Source organism: Bufo gargarizans, chromosome 3 (genome assembly GCF_014858855.1).
Source record: "Bufo gargarizans isolate SCDJY-AF-19 chromosome 3, ASM1485885v1, whole genome shotgun sequence".
NCBI lineage: Eukaryota > Metazoa > Chordata > Amphibia > Anura > Bufonidae > Bufo > Bufo gargarizans.
The window spans coordinates 596,032,378-596,053,955 of record NC_058082.1 but is presented as its reverse complement, the minus strand read 5'-3'; the positions used below and the strand labels follow the sequence as shown (position 1 = coordinate 596,053,955).

Genomic DNA, 21,578 nt, shown 5'->3' with positions numbered 1-21,578 from the left:
TGTTTGGTGGTACTTTACACAGCTACCTGTGTCCTCTGGTGGTCGATCCAAACAAAAGGGACCACCAGAGGACCAGGTAGCAGGTATATTAGACGCTGTTATCAAAACAGCGTCTAATATACCTGTTAGGGGTTAAAAAATCGCATCTACAGCCTGCCAGCGAATGATCGCCGCTGGCAGGCTGAAGATCCACTCGCTTACCTTCCGTTCTTGTGAACGCGCGCGCCTGTGTGCGCGCGTTCACAGGAAATCTCGCCTCTCGCGAGATGACGCACGGATGCGTCCAGGAGGAATGAATCAACCGCCTTCCGGACGCATCCGTGCGTTAGGCGGTCGGGAGGAGGTTAAAAAGGAAAAACTATAATTTCTCACTTGATATTTAGCTCTGGGGCTTCCCATTTCTCTCCATAATCTTTGTGATGATGAGTCACCTGTGGTAAATCCAGTTGATTTGACTTGATTTGGAAAGACACAGCTCTGGCTATATAAGGTCTCACAGCTGACAATGCACATCAGATCAAAAACCAAGCCATGAAGAGAGAACTGCCTGTAGAGCTCAGAGACAGGATTTTATGGGCACAGATCTGGAGAAGCTAAAAAAAAAATTATGCTGCATTGAAAGTTTCCAAGAGCACAGTGGCCTAATGTCGTGCGACAATTTTTATAATGGTAGTCTATGGTGTCGCACTGCAATATGCGACTGCGACAGTCGCAGAAAAGTCCATCTTGAATGTCGCAGTGCAACACCATAGACTACCATTATAAAAATTGTTGAGCGACACTGGTACGACAAAATGTCGGTGTGTAGCCCTAGCCTTAAATGGAAGAGATTTGGAACAACCACGACCCTTCCTAGAGCTGCTTCCCCACCAAACTAAGTAATCAGGGTAGAAAGGCCTTGGTAAGAGAAGAGACTAAGAACATAATGGTCACTCTGGCTGAGCTCCAAAGATCCTGGGTGCAGATGGGAGAAATTCCAGCAGGTCAACCATTAGTGCAGCTCTCCACCAATCTAAACTTTATGGTAGAGCAGCCAGAAATAAGCCTACCCGTAAGACATGCGAAAGTTGCCTGGAGTTTGCAAAAAAAAAAAAAAACACCTAAAGGATTCTCAGACTGTGAGAAACAAAATTGTCTGGTCTGATGAAATCAAGAGTGACATTTTTGGCCTCAATTCTAGGTGTCATGTCTGGAGGAAAACAGGCACTGCTCATCAATACGATCCCTACGATAAATTGTGGTGGCAGCACCATCCTGTGGGGGTCTTTTCCAATGATTGGGTCAGGGAAACTGGTCAGTCTTGAGAGAAAACTGAATGGAACAAAGTACAGTATATTAATGAAAACCTCTTCCAGAGTGCTTTGGATCTCAGACTGGGCCAAAGCGTCACCTAACAACAAAACAATGGCCCTAAGCACACAGCACAGGAGTGGCTTAGGGTCCACTCTGTGAATGTTCTTGAGTGGCCCAGCCAGAGCTCTGACTTGAACCCAATCGAACATTCAGGGCTGCATCTGCAATGAGACTAGATGAGTATCTTGACCCAGGCGGCGGCCAACCTGCCTTTCTGGGGTTGGCAGTTTGCGGCAGTGCATGAGAGCCTATGGCTCCTGTCCTTTGTAGGCTGCAGGTCACTAAGCCTGAAGCCAATGTGGTAGTAGAACAGCGCAATAGATAGCGGTGACATAATCGCAACCTCCTCCACTGGGTTTTAGGCGGCACCATCACATGTATGGGCTCTACAAAGTGGAGAACTACAGGGGTCGATTAGAAGTGGGGGTCATTATAATACAGGAGCACTACAGGGGATATTATAATACAGGGGGCAGGGAAGGGTGATGGAAAAGTGAGAAACCTAAAGGTGTCTGTTTGCCAAATTCTACAGAGACGAGATGTGGCTGAAAGAAGTCGTCAAGGTGCCATTTCAATTTTCGCAGCAGACAGGCAAGGTGAATGGCAGAAAATCCCCAAATCTAGGTGTGCAAACCTTGTGCCATCATCCCCAAGAAGACTGGAGGCTGTAATCGCTGCCAAAGGTGCTTCAACTAAGCCCTGAGTAAAGGGTCTGAAGACTTAAGTCAATACAATATTTTTGGTTTTCCTTTTCAATAAATTAGCAAAGATTTCTAACATGCTGTTTTTTTTATTTTCCCATTAATGGGACATTGAGTGCAGAATAATGGAGAAAACTGGATTTTTTTTTATTTCAGCACCAGACCACAGCATAACAAAATGTGAACAAATTGAAAGGGTCTGAAGACTTTAAGAATGCATTTTCTGTATATTACTATGTACTTTGGTTCTGCTTTACTACTGCAGTTCTGGCATTGGGCTACAGGGATTGTCATTTAAAGGGGATTGTCCCACAAAAATGTCTTACATTTTTCAAACCAGCACCCAGATCTAAATATTTATGTAATTGTATGTAATTTTGTATAAGCCGCTGAGCTATTTAATAACATTTCTGCATAGCGCCACTTGCTGTTTGTTCTTTTACTTATCCACCTTGCTGAGGTGGTTGCACCGGCTAATTTTCATCCTTCAGCTGCCACCAGCCAAATCTACTGCCATGACAGTTACAGGGAGAGGGCTGCAGCAGAAAGTACACACCCCTGAGCTGTGACAGGGAGAGAGCAGAAAGGTCACATCCCCTGAGCTGTGACAGGGAGAGAGCAGCAGCAGAAAGGTCACATCCCCTGAGCTGTGATGGGGAGAGAGTTGTTGTAGAAAGGACATGCCCAGTTCAGTGGATGGTAAATAAAGCTCAAATGCTCTTTTCATTGTTGTTGGTGCAGGTTGTACAATGACGCCTCATTAGGGGCGTGTAGGTTTCCCTCCATTATTAATGCAGTCATTTGGTTAAAAAAACGATTTTACCAGAAACAGTGCCACTCCTGTCCACTGGCCACATCCGATAGTGCAGCTCGCGGGTCAGACCATGGAGAAGATTGGCGCTCTTCCTGAAATAACAAAAGCCGGCTTTTTCTAATTTCACACAAACCCCGGTGTCCATTACCTCTCCATCTTATTGGAAATCGTTCTGATAAATTCCATCCAGAGCCAGGGAGACAGATCAGGTCAATGAAGAATTCCTCCAACACTCTGCACATCGTGTTCTCAAATTCAGAATGACATCCAAACATTGTGTGGTCAATAACCTGGTACAAGAGGAAACGGCTTAAGAACACTTGAAATCTGCAACAGAAGCGGAGTCACATTAAAGGGGCCCCTCCGATCTTCCAAACTGCCCTGTTTCTCATCCAGCACATAAGATTTACATGGTAACACAGACAGGGGTGCCCCCAGCCACTGACTGCGGCATCCAAGAGACTAAATGAGTTATCTCTGATACTGGTTACTGCGGGCTGGTCTCAGCTGTATAACAAAGCTGGCACCCAATGAATATGTGCAGTACCCCCAGTACAGGGGGTATCTGTAAATGGTTTGTAATATAATGTTATGTGCACCCAGAATGACCTGGTATGGTTGGCAGGGACAGAGTTAACCACCCTGTTCATCCCCTCTTGTCGGGAGTGGGATGGTCCTGCTTCTTGTCTAGACTCTAGAGGGAGAGTGGAGTCTAGTCTAGTGGGTGAGGAGGGAAGAAGCAGTTCCATGTGTTTCTTTTCCTTAGGCTTCAGGATCCAGAGACTAACTGACCTCTGTAAAAGGTACTGTTTCTGTTATAGCAAGAAAGATTTACATGGTAACACAGACAGGGGTGCCCCTACTCACTGACCACGTCATCCGAGGGACTTAATGAGTTATCTCTGATCCTGGTCACTGCGGGTCGGGTCTCAGCTGTATAACAAAGTTGGCACCCATCGAATATATGCAGTACCCCCAGTACAGGGGGTATCTGCAAATGGTTTGTAATGTAATGTTATCTGCACCCAGAATGACCTGGTATGGTTGGCAAGGACAGGGTTAACCACCCTGTTCCTCCCCTCTTGGTAGGAGTTAGATGGTGCTGCTTCTTGTCTAAAGGGAGAGTGGAGTCTAGTGAGTGAGGAAGGAGGAGGCAAGTCCATGTGTGCCTTCTCCTTAGGCTTCAAGGTCCAGAGACTAACAGATCTCTGTAAAAGATACTGCTTTTGCCACAGCAAGAAATAAAGAAGAATCTGCATGGTCAATCCTTCAAGTCAGCAAGGTAACCCGTGACTACAGCTATACAGAGTTTGTTGCTTGTGAGGGATTACAGTTAAGACATTCATCACACTTAACCACATCCTGGCCAGAAGTGCCTCTAAAGACCTGTATCCCGCAGTGGACACTACAGCCATAATTGCCAGATTACAGTTACCAGCCAGAGATTCTAAAGGGAGAGACTTTAGCCATACTGCATACCAAGAGTGCCTTTTTTTTGCCACTGTGCCAGCCTCAATAGCTTGCTATCTGGGAAAATAAATTGTACTGTGTACAGATTATTATTAATTATTATTATTATTATTATTATTATGTACTACAACTCCTTCTTTGTACTCAAGTAAAAAGAGAAATTTCTTCTTCTACCTCTGGCTTGATGTCCCGACTCCTACCCCACGATACTCTGGCCACTTCACTACTGAACCTCCTGCCAGATACCTATAAAACCACCATAATTAAGGGCACCCCAAACTATGAACAGGCAGAATCCCCAACTGTTGGAAGTGCCCCCTCCTCTCACTTCACTGTCTCTAGGGAGCAAAGGTCTGAGGGAAACCACTGTGACATATCCTATAGTCAGAGCCACTACCACTCCCATCCTCTGCTCTGGCTCCTCACGGCTTGCTGCATAGGGAGCAGGCTCAGCTTATGACCCCACTCCATACATACCCTGTATTCATATGACTTACATGTACGACATATTATGTTAAGGGGTTAATAAGTGGCCAAGCAATTTTGCAGGTAAGGAAGGCCTCATGCGGACGACCATATTTTTTGACTGGTCATGCCATAACGATACAATTTCAGCTGATAACAGTTGAACTTTACAGCATTACATTTTTGGCAGACAAGAGTCTGTCATCCCAAAAATGGTTTGCGCTAGTTTTTCAAATGACAGGCAGCCAAAATGCCTAAAATCAGCCAATCCGGCCAACTTTTATCTTTTTGTGTATGGCCACCTTAAGACCTACCCGTGTGGGGATCCCAGCTCCTGCAGCCTTCTTGACTTCTTCCACAGCGCTCTTATTAGAGATTATTAGGGACAGTCTCACACAGCTGCTCAGCTCTATAATAGTGTCCATCAGAAGCTTCAGTTTAGGACCTTAAAAAGTTGGAGAAAGTTTTTTACAGAGCTAATGCACACAGCCATATTTGGCATCTATGTCATGTTTTATGCCACTTGCCATTGTTTGTAGGCGATCCCTTAACATTTTGTTGTGGCTTTCATTGGCCCAATTTTGGGATACAGACAACATATTGATTAAATGGTCACTAACTTTTCACAAATCAATAGTACAAGTGACCACAAGAAACTTTGTAATATGTTTTATCAGTGAGAAATGTCTAGTTCTCCTCTCTTCTCTTTCACTTTGTAAAATCCCCTTTTTACCATCCAGGACAGAGGACAGATCATCTCTGCTTATTACATGTGTCAATGCAAGTCTATGGTGAGGGGAGGGAGAGGACTGAGCAGGAGCAGAGGAGAAAGGCACAGACAGAGACTGCACAGCTACATAGGAAAGATATAGCTCCGCACAAGTGCTTAATTCACAAAAACACAGGTCAGCACTCCTCTGTAATGTCCTCCATTATCTTGGGGCTGCTTTTGAGGAACTGTGAGATAGTTAGGAAGGAGATGATCCTCTACTTTCTGTGTATGCAGTGGATGGCAGCTAGTTTTCACCCACCATGTCTGAGAGAACTGCAAACTACATATTTTAGCAAGCACAAACTGCTAAAAATGTCAGATACAAGTGATATAATGGCAAGAAATAGTGTTATTCTTCATGTACATGCTCTGTACAATTGATTAATGCAAAGATTGTTGAAAGCTCAGTGATGCTTTAACGTATAATCCTAATATTTGGGAGGAGGGATGAAAAACAAACAGCAATTCTGACATTGTTTTTTAGGCTTTCTTCTGGCATCATTCATCTTGTGGGATAAAGCATTAACATTAAAATAGGGGCCAATACGGTTGTTGAAAAACCAGGGGTGTAACTATAACGCATAAGGCCCCACAGCAAAATAAGAGGGGGCTGCCACCGTGTAGAGTAAGAAAACTAAAGGAGTTTTTTTAGTTTTTTTTTTATACAAATAACCTATCCAGTATCCTCTGTATAGGTCATCAGTATCTGATCGGTGAGGGTCCGACATCTGGGAGCCCCGCCGATCAACTGTTTGGGGAGGTTGCGTTACTCCTTCTCGCAGCTTACCCTAGGCCAGTGACGTCATGTTTATCGGTCACATGGCCTAGGTGCAGCTCAGTTCCATTCACGTGAATCGGGCTGAGCTGCAATACCAAGCACAACCACTATACAGGAGGCCACAGCGCTTACTCAAGTAGCTGATCGACAGGGTCCCGGGTGGTTTTTATTGTCCTGTAAATTAGATCCAACTTTCTTGTTCTTTTTGAGTATTTCAAAAGGGAATTGAACCTTTGATCGGTTACATAATACATTACTCCGGTACTGCAGTGTATTATGGAAAGGCCTAAAAGGCACATAGGCAGACTCGTTGATGCCAAAGGACTTAGACATGGTGCCCCCAACCTCGTAAAATCGCTTAGGCCACTTTCATACAGTCAGCGTTTGGTCAGTGATTTCCATCAGGTGTGGATCTAAACCCAGAACAGGGCCAGATCTTTCCCTTACACCTTATCTCTGTGGAGGCTCCAATCCTGGTTTTGGCTCACAATCACTGATGGAAATCACTGACCAGAATACTGACGTGTGAATAAGACATAAGGGCCATAGCCATTTTCCCGGTCCACAAATTGTGGATCTGCAAAACACGGATACTGGCCGTGTGCAATTCACATTTTGCGGAACGGACAAGAATAGGACGTGTTGGACAGAACACCGTGTGCTTTGCGCATCTTTTGCGGCCCCATTCAAGTGAATGGGTCCGCATCCGGCCCGCAAAAAATGCAGATTGAATGCGGACGAAAAATATGTTTGTGTGCATGAGGCCTAAGGAGTTAAATGACCAGTAAGGACCAGGTTGTTGTCAGCTGTATGCTGTTGCTGATGAACCTGCACCATACATTTATGTCAATGTTTTCATTCATTTTCTGTAATCAGAGATCTTGGAAATGGTAATCTGAAACAAACAACATGAGAAAGCTGCCGGGCATGAAAAGACCCACAATAATTACCGTAAGCGTTACTTATGCTGTGTACCTGCAGTGGATATTAGCACGGCCACCTTTGAGATCTTTGCAGGTGATTTGTACAAAATTCTGTTTTTTAATAGCTGGGAATTATTCAGTTTTAGAGCTTCTAAAAAATGTCTGACTTGTACACGAGGAGAATCTATGAAGAGAAGAAAAAATGATCATCCAACACTAATTAAAGGGGTTGTCCATGAATAGAAAACATGGCTGCTTTCTTCCAGATACGAATCAGCGGCTTCTCTTCCAGTGACAAGCAGTGGATTATTGCTGATGGAATTTTTTTTCAAAAATAAGTTTTTTAAACTAAATGTGCCAAATTTGGTACATTTTATGACCAGGTCTAGGTGCAATCACATTAGTGACTGTCCTAGGCTCAGTGGAAAGCCATTGGGTTGGGGGAAGAATGGAGAGGGTAAACATGAACATGATGGATGGACAGAATCACAGTAATCTAAAAAAAAAAAAATGTAGAAAAACTAGCCTGAATGATGGTGCAGTATTGATCCAATCATCCATGCCTCCTCGCCATACTGAATCTCAGCCAGGATCTTCTGGGCCGCATTCTTCTGAGTGATGAGCACAGCTCCTACACCACAGTTGAAGTTGTAGACCAGTTCCTGCGCAGAAAGTTCTCCTTCCTCGTATAACCAGGAGAAGGTAGCCGGGATCTTCCAACAGAGAGCGTCTGGGAATCACAAGCAGAGGACAGGAACATTAGGGAATTGAAAGGAGTTGTGCCAAGATTGGTGGGGTTGACCACTGGGACCCTCGCCAATCACAAGAGCAGGGGTCCTGTGTTTCCTTGGATGAACATGTTCGCTGCTTCTCCATCCATCTCTGTTGGACTGCAGCAGATAGCTAAGTTTTGTACTCGGCTGCTTCTTGGCAGTCCAATAGAGATGAATGGAGCGGCAATACGCATGCTTAACTGGCGCTCCATTTATATGGGAGGAAGCAAAACCTTCGTTCTCGTGATTGGTGGGGGATCCAGTGGTCATAGCCCCACAGATTAAACATATCCCCTATCCTGTGGAGCACTTGAGATGGGTATTGGACGATAATAATAATTCATGCTTATCCTTTTGGGATGATCTGTCCTTTTAAGGCTATCTTCACACAGGTGCAGGATAAGGGCTCATGCACACGAATGTATTTTCTTTCCGTGTCCGTTTCGTTTATTTTGCAGACCGTATGCAGAACCATTTATTTCAAAGGGTCCGCAAAAAAAAATGGAAGGTACTCTGTGTGTATTCCGTTTCTGTATTTCCGTTCCGCAAAGGAATAGAACATGTCCTATTATTGTCCTCATTACGGACAAGGATAGGACTGTTCTATTAGGGGCCAGCTGTTCCGTTCCAGAAAATACGGAATGCACACGGATGTCATCCATATTTTTTGCGGATACGTTTTTTGAGGACCGCTAAATACATACGGTCGTGTGCATGAGCCGTGACATGCAGAGGATCCGCACAAAATTTCTGTGCAGATTCGATTTCTGTGCGTTTCTGCACCCAAACCTGCACAAAAAACTACAATTTCTAATTGTGTTTTTTGGTGCAAATTTGATGCGATTTTGTTGCAGATTTCACCCTTCATTTAAAAAGAGTGAAATCCGCAGCTAAAACCACAAACATAATTGACATGTTACATGAGATTTGCCTAATCTCGTAACACTTTGCTGGTAATTTATTACCAGAGATGAGCGGAAAATTCGTTCACACTTCGTTTGTTGGTAAAAGGTGAATTGCGTTATGGATTCTGTTACCAAGGACCATAACGCAATTCTATAACGGAATGCATAACGGAATGCCTTAAGAGGCATTCCGTTATTCATTCCGTCATAATAGGAGTCTATGGGCTGCAAAACAGATCCGTCCCATTTCCAGGGGGGTCCTCTCCTGCATAACGGAAACGGGACAAATCCGTTTTTCAGCCCATAGACTTCTATTATGACTAAATGAATAACGGAATGCCTCTAAAAGCTTTCCAGTATGCATCCCGTCATAGAATTGCGTTATGATCCGTGGTAACGGAATCCACAATGCAGTTCACCTTTTACTAACAAATGAAGTGTGAACGTATTTCATAAGCAGAAATTCGCTCATCTCTATTTATTACACAGCATTTTTTCCGCAGAAAAACCCCCTGTAATCTGCATCATGTGCAGTTACCCTAAGAGGTTGTCCACTTTGGACCTCTTTGTTAGAAGGGTCCTCAGATGATAAATTGACCATTGGTTGCTCCGCTGTTTGAAATCTCAATAATCAGCTCATAAGGGGCTGGCTTCCAATGGGATGTTCTTGTCATACATGGATGGGTCGGGTCCTCCAGAGAGGGAAACATTCTCCAATTTGGCTAATTGAGGGAGCTCCAGGATGAGGGACTGCCCTTCATAAAACTCAGAATTTCCTCCTATGGGACATAGTCATGAAAGTCAGATACAATAGAAATAATCTGATCAGTCAGGACACATCTACTGCAGGCAAGTAAATGAAAGCGGTGACTAGTGATTGGCGCCATATTTGCTTCCTTCGCACCAAGTACAGGTTAGAGATGGGACGACCATTTAGGGTGCCTGCACAATGCGGATTATCCATGGGTTTTCTGTGCGGATCCCAGTGAGGAAAAAAACACAGTGTGATAAAGTACTAGAAAAGTGTATGAGGTTATACAAATCTTTTTCTGCATGGATATTGACCCACAATTATACTTGTGGTTTTAGCTGCAGATTTCAGCCTTTTTAAATGAAGAGCGAGATCTGCAGCAAAACCACATCAAATCGGCACCAAAAACCACAATTAGAATTTTAGTTTTTTTTGTGTGCAGGTTTGGGTGCAAAAAATGCACAGAAATTTGCGTGGATCTTCTGCACCTTTACCTGTACCCGTGTGTAGGTAGCCTTAGGCTCCAGCTATTCCTGAGAAATGACTGACAGACTAACCCCATCCCCTCTCAGAACTACTGGTCTACCTTACCTATGATGATCCCCATGTGCTCAGGTAAGTAGTGGAGGATACTTCCAACAAGTCCACCCTCACTAATAGGAACACAGGCGTTGATGTTACCGGACTGAAGAGCATGGAGAACCGGCCGGCTAAATCCCATGGAGTTCGTTATCATTTCGCCTACGTCAGAGAGATGTAGATAGATTATAGAAGAACATTGTTGAAGGGGTATATTCAGATGGAGGATTATGTGTGACTCGGCTTTCAAGACCGTGCCAAGAATGTACAGGTCCATTCTTGGCACAGTCACCGCTTGGACCCCTTGCAAAGCCACAACCGGAGCCTACTGGCAGTTTAGCTCTATTAAATGGTGCTGAACCTAGAGAAGACCCGCATGAAAACCCACGGAAGAACCTGCAGCACAGATTTTGTTGCAGACAAATGATACCCTCTGAGTCCCTCAGTGTGCGGCCAAAATTCTGTGTTCCCGTGGCAGATCCCCCGCCTTTACCTTGTCTTATGCCTAGTGTAATAAATCTATTTCACCACAATTGCTGACACATCAGATGTGTGCCTGGAAATTATTTTCTGCTATGGTAGACGTACCCCAGTCTGTGACGCCACCACTGGTCGGCAGTACTGATGTGTATTGGAAGGAGTGACGTTTCATGAGGTCTTTTAGAAGAGACAGGTTGTGGCTGCTGTAGGATGCTGGTGACCCTATCGCTATAACCAGGTCGCCAGGTCTCATCCGATCTGCACGTGGTAACCTGTGATCCCGCTCTACCACTCCCAGGGCAAATCCGGATAAGTGGTAGCTCCCATCAGTATATACGCTGAGGGGCAGAGTGAAGTCTTTTTCTGAAAAGAAAAAAAACATAAAAAAGTGATCACATGTCTAGTGTACATCGGCAAGTATTTCTAACCCCGTTAACACATTACGGCTAGTTTCACACTAGCGGCAGGCAGTTCCGGCGGGTGAACATGCAGTACTTTTAATCTGGCTGCCTCTAGCCATGCGCTGCCGTGCTGCCGCCGGAACTCCGCCCCCATTATAGTCAATAGGGACGGCAGTCCGGGGGCACACGTGAACTAGCGGCAGGATGGATCTGACAGGCTGTTCACCCGCCGGAGCAGCCTGCCGGACTCCCCTGCCGCTAATGTGAAAGTACCCTAAGGAGCACATTTATTAAGACCGCCGTTTTGGACGCCGGTCTTAATAAAAGCCGATCGCTGGCGGTGTTTCTGCTGAAGTTATGAAGAGGTACCGGCCTCTCCAAAACTTTGGCGCATCCAGCGCCAGTCTAAATGTAAGTCAGCTTCTTTGCTGTCTTATATTTAGACCATTATCAACATCTAAAAAACAGGCGTACAAAATGGTGAATGAGATGGGCCTACTGGCCCATCCCTTTCTCCACGCACGCCAGGCCCACAACGGGACAGAAAACCCATGGAAGCACTCCCTAGTCCGTGCCTCTGTTCTGCACCGTACCTCCCGGATTGCAGACCCCATTCAAGTAAAGGTCTGCATCTGTGATGCAGGGTGCACACGGCTGGTGCCCGTGTATTGCGGACCCGCAATACGGCCACAGTCGGGCAACAGCCATGTGCATGAGCCCTTAGACTTAGGGCTTATGCACACAAACGTATTTTTTTCTGTTTCCGTTCCGAAAAAAAACCTAAAATTACTCCTTTTGCATTCCGTGTCCGCATGGCCATTCCACAAAACAAATAGAACATCCCCTATTCTTGTCCGTTTTGTGGACAAGACCAGGCATTGTTACAATGGATCCGCAAAAATACAGATGTAACACGGACGTCACATGGATGTCATCCGTTTTTTGGCGGATCCGTAATTTGTGGACCGCAAAATACATTCGGTCGTGTGCAAGAGCCCTTATTATAACCCCCCGCCCCACCCAGTTTCCCAGTACATGTGTGTCAATCACTCCCAGGCAATGCAGGATGAAAAGTGCAACTCTCCAGATTTTAGATTTTACTTATTAAAATTCTGATGACATTTTCTTATGAATTAACATATGAATCTTTTATTTTATTAAGCACACAAAATTCTGATAAAAAAAAAAAAGTTATAATAAAAAAAAAAGTCACCCCCGGACCAGTTTATCCGACTTCTGTGTCAGAACAAGTAGAATCAGATGCTTCATAAATATGGCGCTCATTCTGCTCACCATATTTATCAATGTATTCACGCTTGACAATCAGCATGAATACAATGATAAATCTCCGGCTTTCCATCTATTACCACAGCCACCACTAGGGGGAGCCTAGTGCATAGGAATTTATGCATTAATTGCAGTTACCATTGACTGAAATGGAAGTTATAATACTCTGTTTGCACTGAGCTCCACCTAGTGGTGGCTGCATGAAGGGTTTGGGGTTTTCACATGGGTAAGAGAAGGAGTTCGTTCAGGGTATGCCACTGTTGCACAGGTCGACAGAAGTAGATAAGGCTCCTTAAATGCCACAATGATGAACGCAATGTCATTGTTGACTGTGGCATCTAAGGGGTTAAATGGCGTGGAATATGGCACTTATGCCGATCCAAGCTGTTAGAACAGGAGCCCGGCTGTCATTAGAGCTCCTGCTCTTCCTGGCATGGGAGACACGTGCAGCTCTTAGACTAGGCCGCCGGAAAAAATAGGCAGCAGCCTGACCTAAGGTCCTTTAGTGACTGCCATCAAAAGGGCGTATTTGGTGGTCACTGATGGTTTTGTATTTCTTTATTCATGTTCCTGCTCCCGGCCCATTATTAAAAAAAAAAAAAAATCTGGAAAAATCCCTTCAAGGTCCCAAACAGGCCTGGTTGTTAATTAAGGGGTTAAATAACGCAATCGCCTTTAGTTTTCTATAATGGAACCTGTGGAAATTCTGTCTCTTACCTAGTAATTTGGCCCCAGTTATTTTGCAGCCCAATGCCAGTCCTTCCTGTAAAGCTCCGGTCACATCGGCTGGGAGTTGGCCACAAGCACACTCCGGCATAAAGAACAGAGTCTGAGCTCCTTGGGCCAGGAGACGGTTCACGCACGTGGTCACCAGGCTCTGGGCGGCCGACCTGTGCAGATTACAATCCAGGGCGGCCTAGAATAAAGCAGAATGCTCTAATGCACTTCATGTATTCACTTTTTGCCGTTTTCAACATTTCTGCTTGCTGTTCGTGAATGGAGCCATCCATTGTTTGCATTCTTGGCCTAATTCTGCTCACATAGCTGAGGGTTGGTTTCAATGTATCAGTCAATTCTCTCTAAACCAGTGGCGTGCCTAGGGTATTTGGCACCCGGGGCGGGTCCTTTCTCAGGCCCCCCCCCCCCTAATACTTTTTTAAAAAATTACCCCCTCACAGTAGTTATGCCCTCATTGTGCCCTCTCACCGTAGTTATGCCCTCTCTGTGCCTTTTTCACAGTTGTAATGCCCTCTTTGTGCCCCCTTCACAGTAATAATGCCCATTGTGCTCCCTTTATAATAATAATTCCCACTGTGCCCCCGTCATAGTAATAATGCCCATTGTGCCCGTTCACAGTAATAATGCCCATTTTGCCCCCTTAATAGTAGTAATGCCCACTGTGCTAGTAATGCCCTCTGTGCCCCCTCCATAGTAGAAATCTCCATTGTGCCCCCTTCACAGTAATAATGCTCACTGTGCCCACTTCACAGTATTAATATCCACTGTGCCCCCTTCACAGTAATAATGCCCACTGTGCCCACTTCATTGTAGTAATGCCCTCTGGCTCTGTGTCCCCTCCATAGTAGAAATGCCCATTGTGCCCCTTTCACACTAGTAATGCCCTTTGTGCCCCCTCCATAGTACAGGGTGGGCCATTTATATGGATACACCTTAATAAAATGGGAATGGTTGGTGATATTAACTTCCTGTTTGTGGCACATTAGTATATGTGAGGGGGGGGGGGGGGAACTTTTCAAGATGGGTGGTGACCATGGCGGCCATTTTGAAGTCGGCCATTTTGAATCCAACTTTGTTTTTTCAATAGGAAGAGGGTCATGTGACACATCAAACTTATTGGGAATTTCACAAGAAAAACAATGGTGTGCTTTGTTTTAACGTAACTTTATTCTTTCATGAGTTTCATGAGTTCAATATGCTGCCCATTGTGTTGGATTGTCAATGCAACCCTCTTCTCCCACTCTTTACACACTGATAGCAACACCGCGGGAGAAATGCTAGCACAGGCTTCCAGTATCCGTAGTTTCAGGTGCTGCACATCTCGTATCTTCACAGCATATGCTGGCTATCTTCTCTTCTCAGAGCCGGCCCTGCAGTCACCTGACCTACTGCAGCGAAAAGCAAGCAGGAGGAGGTGTAAGTACTGTATAGCGCTCACAGCGCTTCTCTCCCCCTCCTCCTGCAGACTAGTGAGTGCACTGCATCTTATAAAGGGACTGCCATCTGTATTGATGGAAGCGCTCATTGCTTATGGCACCCTCCTGAGAGCCGGACTGCCCCCCCCCCCTCGACACGCCACTGCTCTAAACGCTCCACTTGTGCCACCATTATTCATTCTGCATGAAATAACGAGTTACTTTTGGAATTTACTTTCTGCTTCAGTTGTTAGATATTATTTTTACTTCCTTATAATGTCGCCCCCTGGTGTTTAATCTGTATGCTAATGCTCAGTTCCCGCCTTCAGCTGCCACCAGTCATATCTGCTTTTAGGTGGGACAGTTACAGGGAGAGAGCTGCAGCAGAAAGGACACCCCCTGAGAAAGGACACACACCCTGAGCTGTGATAGTTAGAGACTTGCAGCAGAAAGGACACTATTTAAAGTGAATCCACCAACTATTCTTTCTTAAAAACATCATACTTTATTGGTCATTTTTAGTCCCCTTTTAGACCTTGGGTGCGTACATTATGGTTCCAGAGCGGCTTCTCCTGTGCACCTTCTTGGACTTCTGTGGCCTGAACCATGAGCGGTGGTGCGGTGAGCTGGAAGATTTTCTCTTTTTTCTTTCTTTGGTGTTATTAGCAGAAAGGACACGCCTCCTGAGCTGTGACAGGGAGAGCGCTGCAGCAGAAAGGACACGCCTCCTGAGCTGTGACAGGGAGAACGCTGCAGCAGAAAGGACACACTCCTGAGTTATGATCAGGCAACAGCTGCAGCAGAAAGGACATGTCCCCTGATCTGCCAGTTTGAAGTACATCTAGTAGAGCAACTGGAGCAATAAATGAGGAGATGGACCCATTTGAGTCATGGCATAGCCTCTTTAAGAGGGATTTTTAGCCTTTGAATAGAAATATGAATAAATCTAGTCAATGACAAGCAAGCAGAGGTATTGAAAATGGTTGAAAAGGTGGACACAAGCTACATTGTAACTTGCCAAAAAGTGTCCAAAGTTCCTCTACAAACATAAACCCGTAGACTGCCTGGAAACGCTCCTAGGTGTCACCCCCTCACCTGGACTTTGTCTCCCAGGCTGCCGGACCAGCAGACGAACACCGGATCCTTGTACTGAGCCGTGTCTATCTCAAAGCCTCTAACTCTCCTGCCAAGGGATTGATGAGCGCTTCCCATCACTGCAAATTATAAATCACAGAGAGGACAGATAAGATAAGCATGCCGAAACACATCAAGTCAGCCGCCCCGCGCTCGTCGCATTGCATCACAATGGGCGCTAACGAGACACCCAACTCCGGGCCGCTCTGCTGTTTCCTGACCACCTAGTGGTCTAATCCGTCCTTAGTAACGACGAGATGAGACAACCCCTTTAAGAGTGTTTACAGGGGCCTAAGCAAAGTCATGTGCTTGGGTCCCCATCCCAATTCTAAGCTCCACCCCACTGCACTGCTAAGCACCACCCATCACACCACTAAGCCCCACCCTATCATACTGCTAAGCTCCACCCCTATCTTCCCCCTAGGCCCCACTCTCAGCTTAGCAGTGTAGCCTGGGCACTTCTACTATGCTACAGCTGTGTAGACCCCCCATCCTATCCCGGTGGTATGTCCAGCCCCTATAGTAATTTTTTTTCAGCCATGTGTGGGGGTAAAGTCTGCCCTCGGGTGTGTAACCTGTATGGTCGCACAGGGTGCATCACCAGTCTATGAAGAGGGAGCCACTGGTCATGATGGTTTCAGCCCCAGTGGGTTGCCTTAAACTAAACTTTTGTAACAATTTTTGATATGATGTCCCTAATGCCCTAATAAAACTATTTCTAATAAACTTTCTTTATTAATTTAGCATTTTCTCTTATACTTTAACTTCCCTGAAGTGCACCATTCCCTGTGCGCTTAAAACTCAATTCTCGCTTCGTGCAATTTATGAATGGGCAGCATCAGCGCTGTGATTACGGGCAAGAGCGCACATTGCTGCTCCTGCCCGTGCCCCCCGGAGGATTACTAACTCCTGGCATAGCACATGGGTACCCTGTACTATGTGCTATGCCAGGATTAGCTGAGCGGAGCAGCTCCTGCTTCTGCCTGCTCCGCTAAGCTATAAGTCCTGCATGTCTCTTAGAAGCAGGAGCTGCTCCGCTCAGCTAATCCTGGCATAGTACAAAATTTTTTTTTTACACTATTTGGACATATAAAACGTATACTTATGGGGTATCGTTGTAATCATACTGACCCAGAGAATAAAGAGCATGGGTCAGTTTTGCCACAAATGAAACGCCATGGGAACAAAACCCGTAAAACGGTGGAGGAATTGTGTTTTTTTTTTCCAATTCCACCCCATTTGGATTTTTTTTTACCGCTTTCCACTACATTGTATGCCATAATTAATGGTGGCATTAGAAAGTACAACTTGTCCCGCAAAAATAAGCCCTCATACAGCTATGTGAACAGAATTATAAAAAAAAAATATGGCTCAAGGAAGATAGGGAAGAAAAATGAAAAAACAAAAAAAACCTCCGGTAGTGAAAGGGTTACAATTTGTTACAAAAATTCTTGAACTGGGCTTTGTGCCTAATTAAGGAAGCAGAGTTCGGCTTGGTATTTTGATACAGTTATGCAAATAAACGAAGTGATACGTGATCGAGGCGAGATGAAGTAAGTCTAACGATATTTGCTGAAACTTCGGAAAGACCTCCACGAAGACAATACATTTTACAGTAGGACAGAGCCTGTATTCTTAACAAAGTTTTTAAAAGAAATGGGTTTGGATACAGCAATCCGGACCCGATTTGCTCAACCCTAATATGCGGTCAGGAGTCTGATATTAATTTAGGCAATCTGGGGTTTGACTATATTTAGGGGTCTGGTTTAGGGGCTACTAATAATAAAGCGATCTAGTCTGGGGTCTGAAATAGATGTAGGTTTCTGGTCTAGGGTCTGATATTATAGGATAGGGGATTTGAATATATTTGAAGGGAACTTTTCACCATCAAAATGCAAATTAATCTGCAGATGCTATGTTCTAGAGCAGGAGGAGCTGAGCAGACTGATATATAGTTTTGTTGGAAAAGATTCAGTAAAACATACATTTAAATTCCTGCTCATTCTGGGCTTTGAAGTCCAGGAGGCGGTCCTATCAGTGATTGACAGCTATCTCTGTATACGCAGTCATAGAGGGAAGGCTGTCCAATCACTGATAGGTCCACCTCCTGGACTTCAAAGCCCAGAATGAGCAGGAATTTAAATCAATGAAATATACGTTTTACTGAATCTTTTCCCACAAATCTACACATCAATCTGCTCAGCTTCTCCTGTTCTATAACCTGCTGCCTGCAGATCAGACACCATACTCAATGTGACAGGTCTTAGCTGGGGTCTGATATTAATATAGGGGTCTGTATATATATATAAGGGGTCTGATATAAATATAGTTGTCTGAATATATTTAAGGGGTCTTGGCATGGGTCTGATATTAATATAGGGAGTCTGACTATACAGTCCTGATCAAAAGTTTAAGACCACTTGAAAAATGGCAAAAAAATCCTATTTAGCATGGCTGGATCTTAACAAGGTTCCAAGTAGAGCTTCAACATGCAACAAGGAAATGGGAGTGAGACAAAACATTTTTTGAGGATTCAATTTAATGAAAACAACGAATAAACTGAAACAGACTGTTTTTCAGCTGATCAAAAGTTTAGGACCACACCTCCCCCCCCCCCAAAACAGAAATCCAACTTCCAAACATGAACTCAGTAATGAGTGGCTCCGCCGTTATTGTTTATCACTTCCAAAATTTGTTTCGGCATGCTTGATGCAAGCGTTTCCATGAGGTGAGTGGGAACATTTCTCCAAGTGGTGAAGACAGCCGCATGAAGGCCATCTACTGTGTGGAACTGTTGTCCATTTTTGTAAACTTCCCTTGCCATCCATCCCCAAAGGATTTAGATCAGGGGAACACGCAGGATGGGCCAAAAGAGTGATGTTATTCTCCTGGAAGAAGTCCCTTGTCCTGCTGGCATTGTGTACTGTAGCGTTGTCCTGTTGAAAAACCCAGTCTTTACCACACAGACGAGGGCCCTCAGTCATGAGGAATGCTCTCTGCAACATCTGGACATAGCCAGCGGCCGTTTGACGCCCCTGCACTTCCTGAAGCTCCATTGTTCCACTGAAGGAAAAAGCACCCCAGACCATTATGGCGCCCCCTCCACTGTGGCGCATAGAAAACATCTCAGCTGGGATCTGCTTGTCATGCCAGTAACGTTGGAAACCATTAGGACCATCAAGGTTAAATTTTTTCTCATCAGGGAATAAAACTTTCTTCCACCTTTGAATGTCCCATGTTTGGTGCTCTCTTGCAAAGTCCAAACGAGCAGTTCTGTGCCGTTCAAGGAGACAAGGTCTTTGAAGACGTTTTTTGTTTTTGAAGCCCTTCAGTCTCAGATGCCGTCTGATGGTTATGGGGCTGCAGTCAGCACCAGTAAGGGCCTTAATTTGGGTCGAGGATCGTCCAGTGTCTTGACGGACAGCCAATTGGATCCTCCGGCTCAGTGCTGATTAAATTTTTTGGGGTCTTCCACTTGACTTTTTTGGTCCATATCCCTGTCTTACTGCGTCCCACCTCAGCAGCGATGGAGCACTGTGAGAGACCCTGCTTATGCAGTTCAACAACCCGACCACGTTAAAAAAGGGAGAGTTTTTTTGCCTTTGCCATCACAACGTGTGACTACCTGACAGAAAATTACAATGAATCCACATCTTTGCACAAATTTGGCCTTTTAAAGGCATGTGGTCCTAAAATTTGGATCAGCTGAAAAACAGCCTGTTTCAGTTTAATCGTCATTTTCAATTAATTGAATGCTCAAAAAATGTTTAGTCTCACTCCCATTTCTTCTTGTTGCATGTTGAAGCTCTACTTGGAACCTTGTTAAGATCTAACAATGTAAAATATGATTTTTTTTGCCATTTTTCAAGTGGTCTTAAACTTTTGATCAGGACTGTATTTAAGGGGTCTTGGCTGGGGTCTGATATTAATATGGATGTCAGGTCTGGCTCTGAAATGAACATATGTGTATCTGGTCTGGGGTCTGATATTAATATAGGGGGTCTAAATATCACATTTCTGTCACAGACAGATGCTGGAGTATCACACTATGAAGGGCTTTTCTAGGTTGACATCTCTGCTATTGTCATCATACAGTTTCTGATATGAGTGATAAACTTTAAGCCATACCTGTGGATCCAGGCTGTGCATCTGAAGTTGAGTCGTTCGTCGTATGGGTTCCACCAGGGTGAAGTAATTTACATCTATTTTCAGGGATAAAGAAAAGAGACAATAACCTTATACAGTTGCAAGAAAAAGTATGTGAACCCTTTGGAATGATATGGATTTCTGCACAAATTGGTCATAAAATGTGATCTGATCTTCATCTAAGTCACAACAATAGACAATCACAGTCTGCTTAAACTAATAACACACAAAGAATTAACTGTCACCATGTTTTTATTGAACACACCATGTAAACATTCACAGCGCAGGTGGAAAAAGTATGTGAACCCTTGGATATAATAACTGGTTCAACCTCCTTTGGCAGCAATAACTTCAACCAAACGTTTCCTGTAGTTGCAGATCAGACGTGCACAACGGTCAGGAGTAATTCTTGACCATTCCACTTTACAGAACTGTTTCAGTTCAGCAATATTCTTGGGATGTCTGGTCTGAATCGCTTTCTTGAGGTCCTGCCACAGCATCTCAATCGGGTTGAGGTCAGGACTCTGACTGGGCCACTCCAGAAGGCGTATTTTCTTCTGTTTAAGCCATTCTGTTACTGATACTGATTTACTTCTATGCTTTGGGTTGTTGTCCTGTTGCAACACCCATCTTCTGTTGAGCTTCAGCTGGTGGACAGATGGCCTTAAGTTCTCATGCAAAATGTCTTGATAAACTTGGGAATTAATTTTTCCTTCGATGATAGCAATCCGTCCAGGCCCTTAAGCAGCAAAGCAGCCCGAAACCATGATGCCCCCACCACCATACTTCACAGTTTGGATGAGGTTTTGATGTTGGTGTGCTGTGCCTCTTTTTCTCCACACATAGTGTTGTGTGTTTCTTCCAAACAACTCAACTTTGGTTTCATCTGTCCACAGAATATTTTGCCAGTACTGCTGTGGAACATCTAGGTGCTCTTGTGCAAACTGTAAACCTGCAGCAATGTTTTTTTTGGACAGCAGTGGCTTTCTCTGTGGTATCCTCCCATGAAATCCATTCTTGTTTAGTGTTTTACGTATCGTAGATTCGCTAACAGGGATGTTAGCATATGCCAGAGACTTTTGTAAGTCTTTAGCTGATACTCTAGGATTCTTCTTCACATCATTGAGCAGTCTGTGCTGTGCTCTTGCAGTCATCTTTACAGAATGGCCACTCCTATAAACTTTCTCTATTTATAGACATTTTGTCTTACCGTGGACTGATGAACAGCGAGGCTTTTGGAGATACTCTTATAACTCTTTCCAGCTTTATGCAAGTCAACAATTCTTAATCGTAGGTCTTCTGAGAGCTCTGTGCAATGCTTCTTGTGAAAAGCAAACCCAGAACTGGTGTGTGTTTTTTTATAGGGCAGGGCAGCTGTAACCAACACCTCCAATCTCATCTCATTGATTGGACTCCAGTTGGCTGACACCTCACTCCAATTAGCTCTTGGAGATGTCATTAGTCTAGGGGTTCACATACTTTTTCCACCTGCACTGTGAATGTTTACATGGTGTGTTCAATAAAAACATGGTAACATTTAATTATTTGGGTGTTATTACTTTAAGCAGACTGTGATTGTCTATTGTGACTTAGATGAAGATCATGTCCTATTTGGACTTGTTAACACCTTTTTTTTCCCTGCACCTACCAATTTACCTAAAACTTAACTTTTAATAATCATAACTAAACTTTC

The 21,578-nt window shown here is 44.5% G+C and overlaps 1 protein-coding gene across 1 annotated transcript in view; it reads right to left on the bottom strand.

Annotated features, from left to right (window-relative positions):
• The window catches only part of LOC122931865 (trifunctional purine biosynthetic protein adenosine-3-like), a 30,888-nt gene that overhangs the window by 4,167 nt on the left and 5,143 nt on the right, over nucleotides 1-21,578 (bottom strand). The window contains exons 4-11 of the mRNA XM_044285919.1: nucleotides 15,701-15,819; nucleotides 13,170-13,368; nucleotides 10,873-11,127; nucleotides 10,297-10,446; nucleotides 7,803-8,006; nucleotides 7,329-7,460; nucleotides 5,118-5,248; nucleotides 3,017-3,158 (exon numbers count right to left, since the gene is read on the bottom strand). Of these exons, the coding sequence (XP_044141854.1) occupies nucleotides 3,017-3,158; nucleotides 5,118-5,248; nucleotides 7,329-7,460; nucleotides 7,803-8,006; nucleotides 10,297-10,446; nucleotides 10,873-11,127; nucleotides 13,170-13,368; nucleotides 15,701-15,819 (1,332 nt within the window). The remainder of the gene's footprint in view (nucleotides 1-3,016; nucleotides 3,159-5,117; nucleotides 5,249-7,328; nucleotides 7,461-7,802; nucleotides 8,007-10,296; nucleotides 10,447-10,872; nucleotides 11,128-13,169; nucleotides 13,369-15,700; nucleotides 15,820-21,578) is intronic.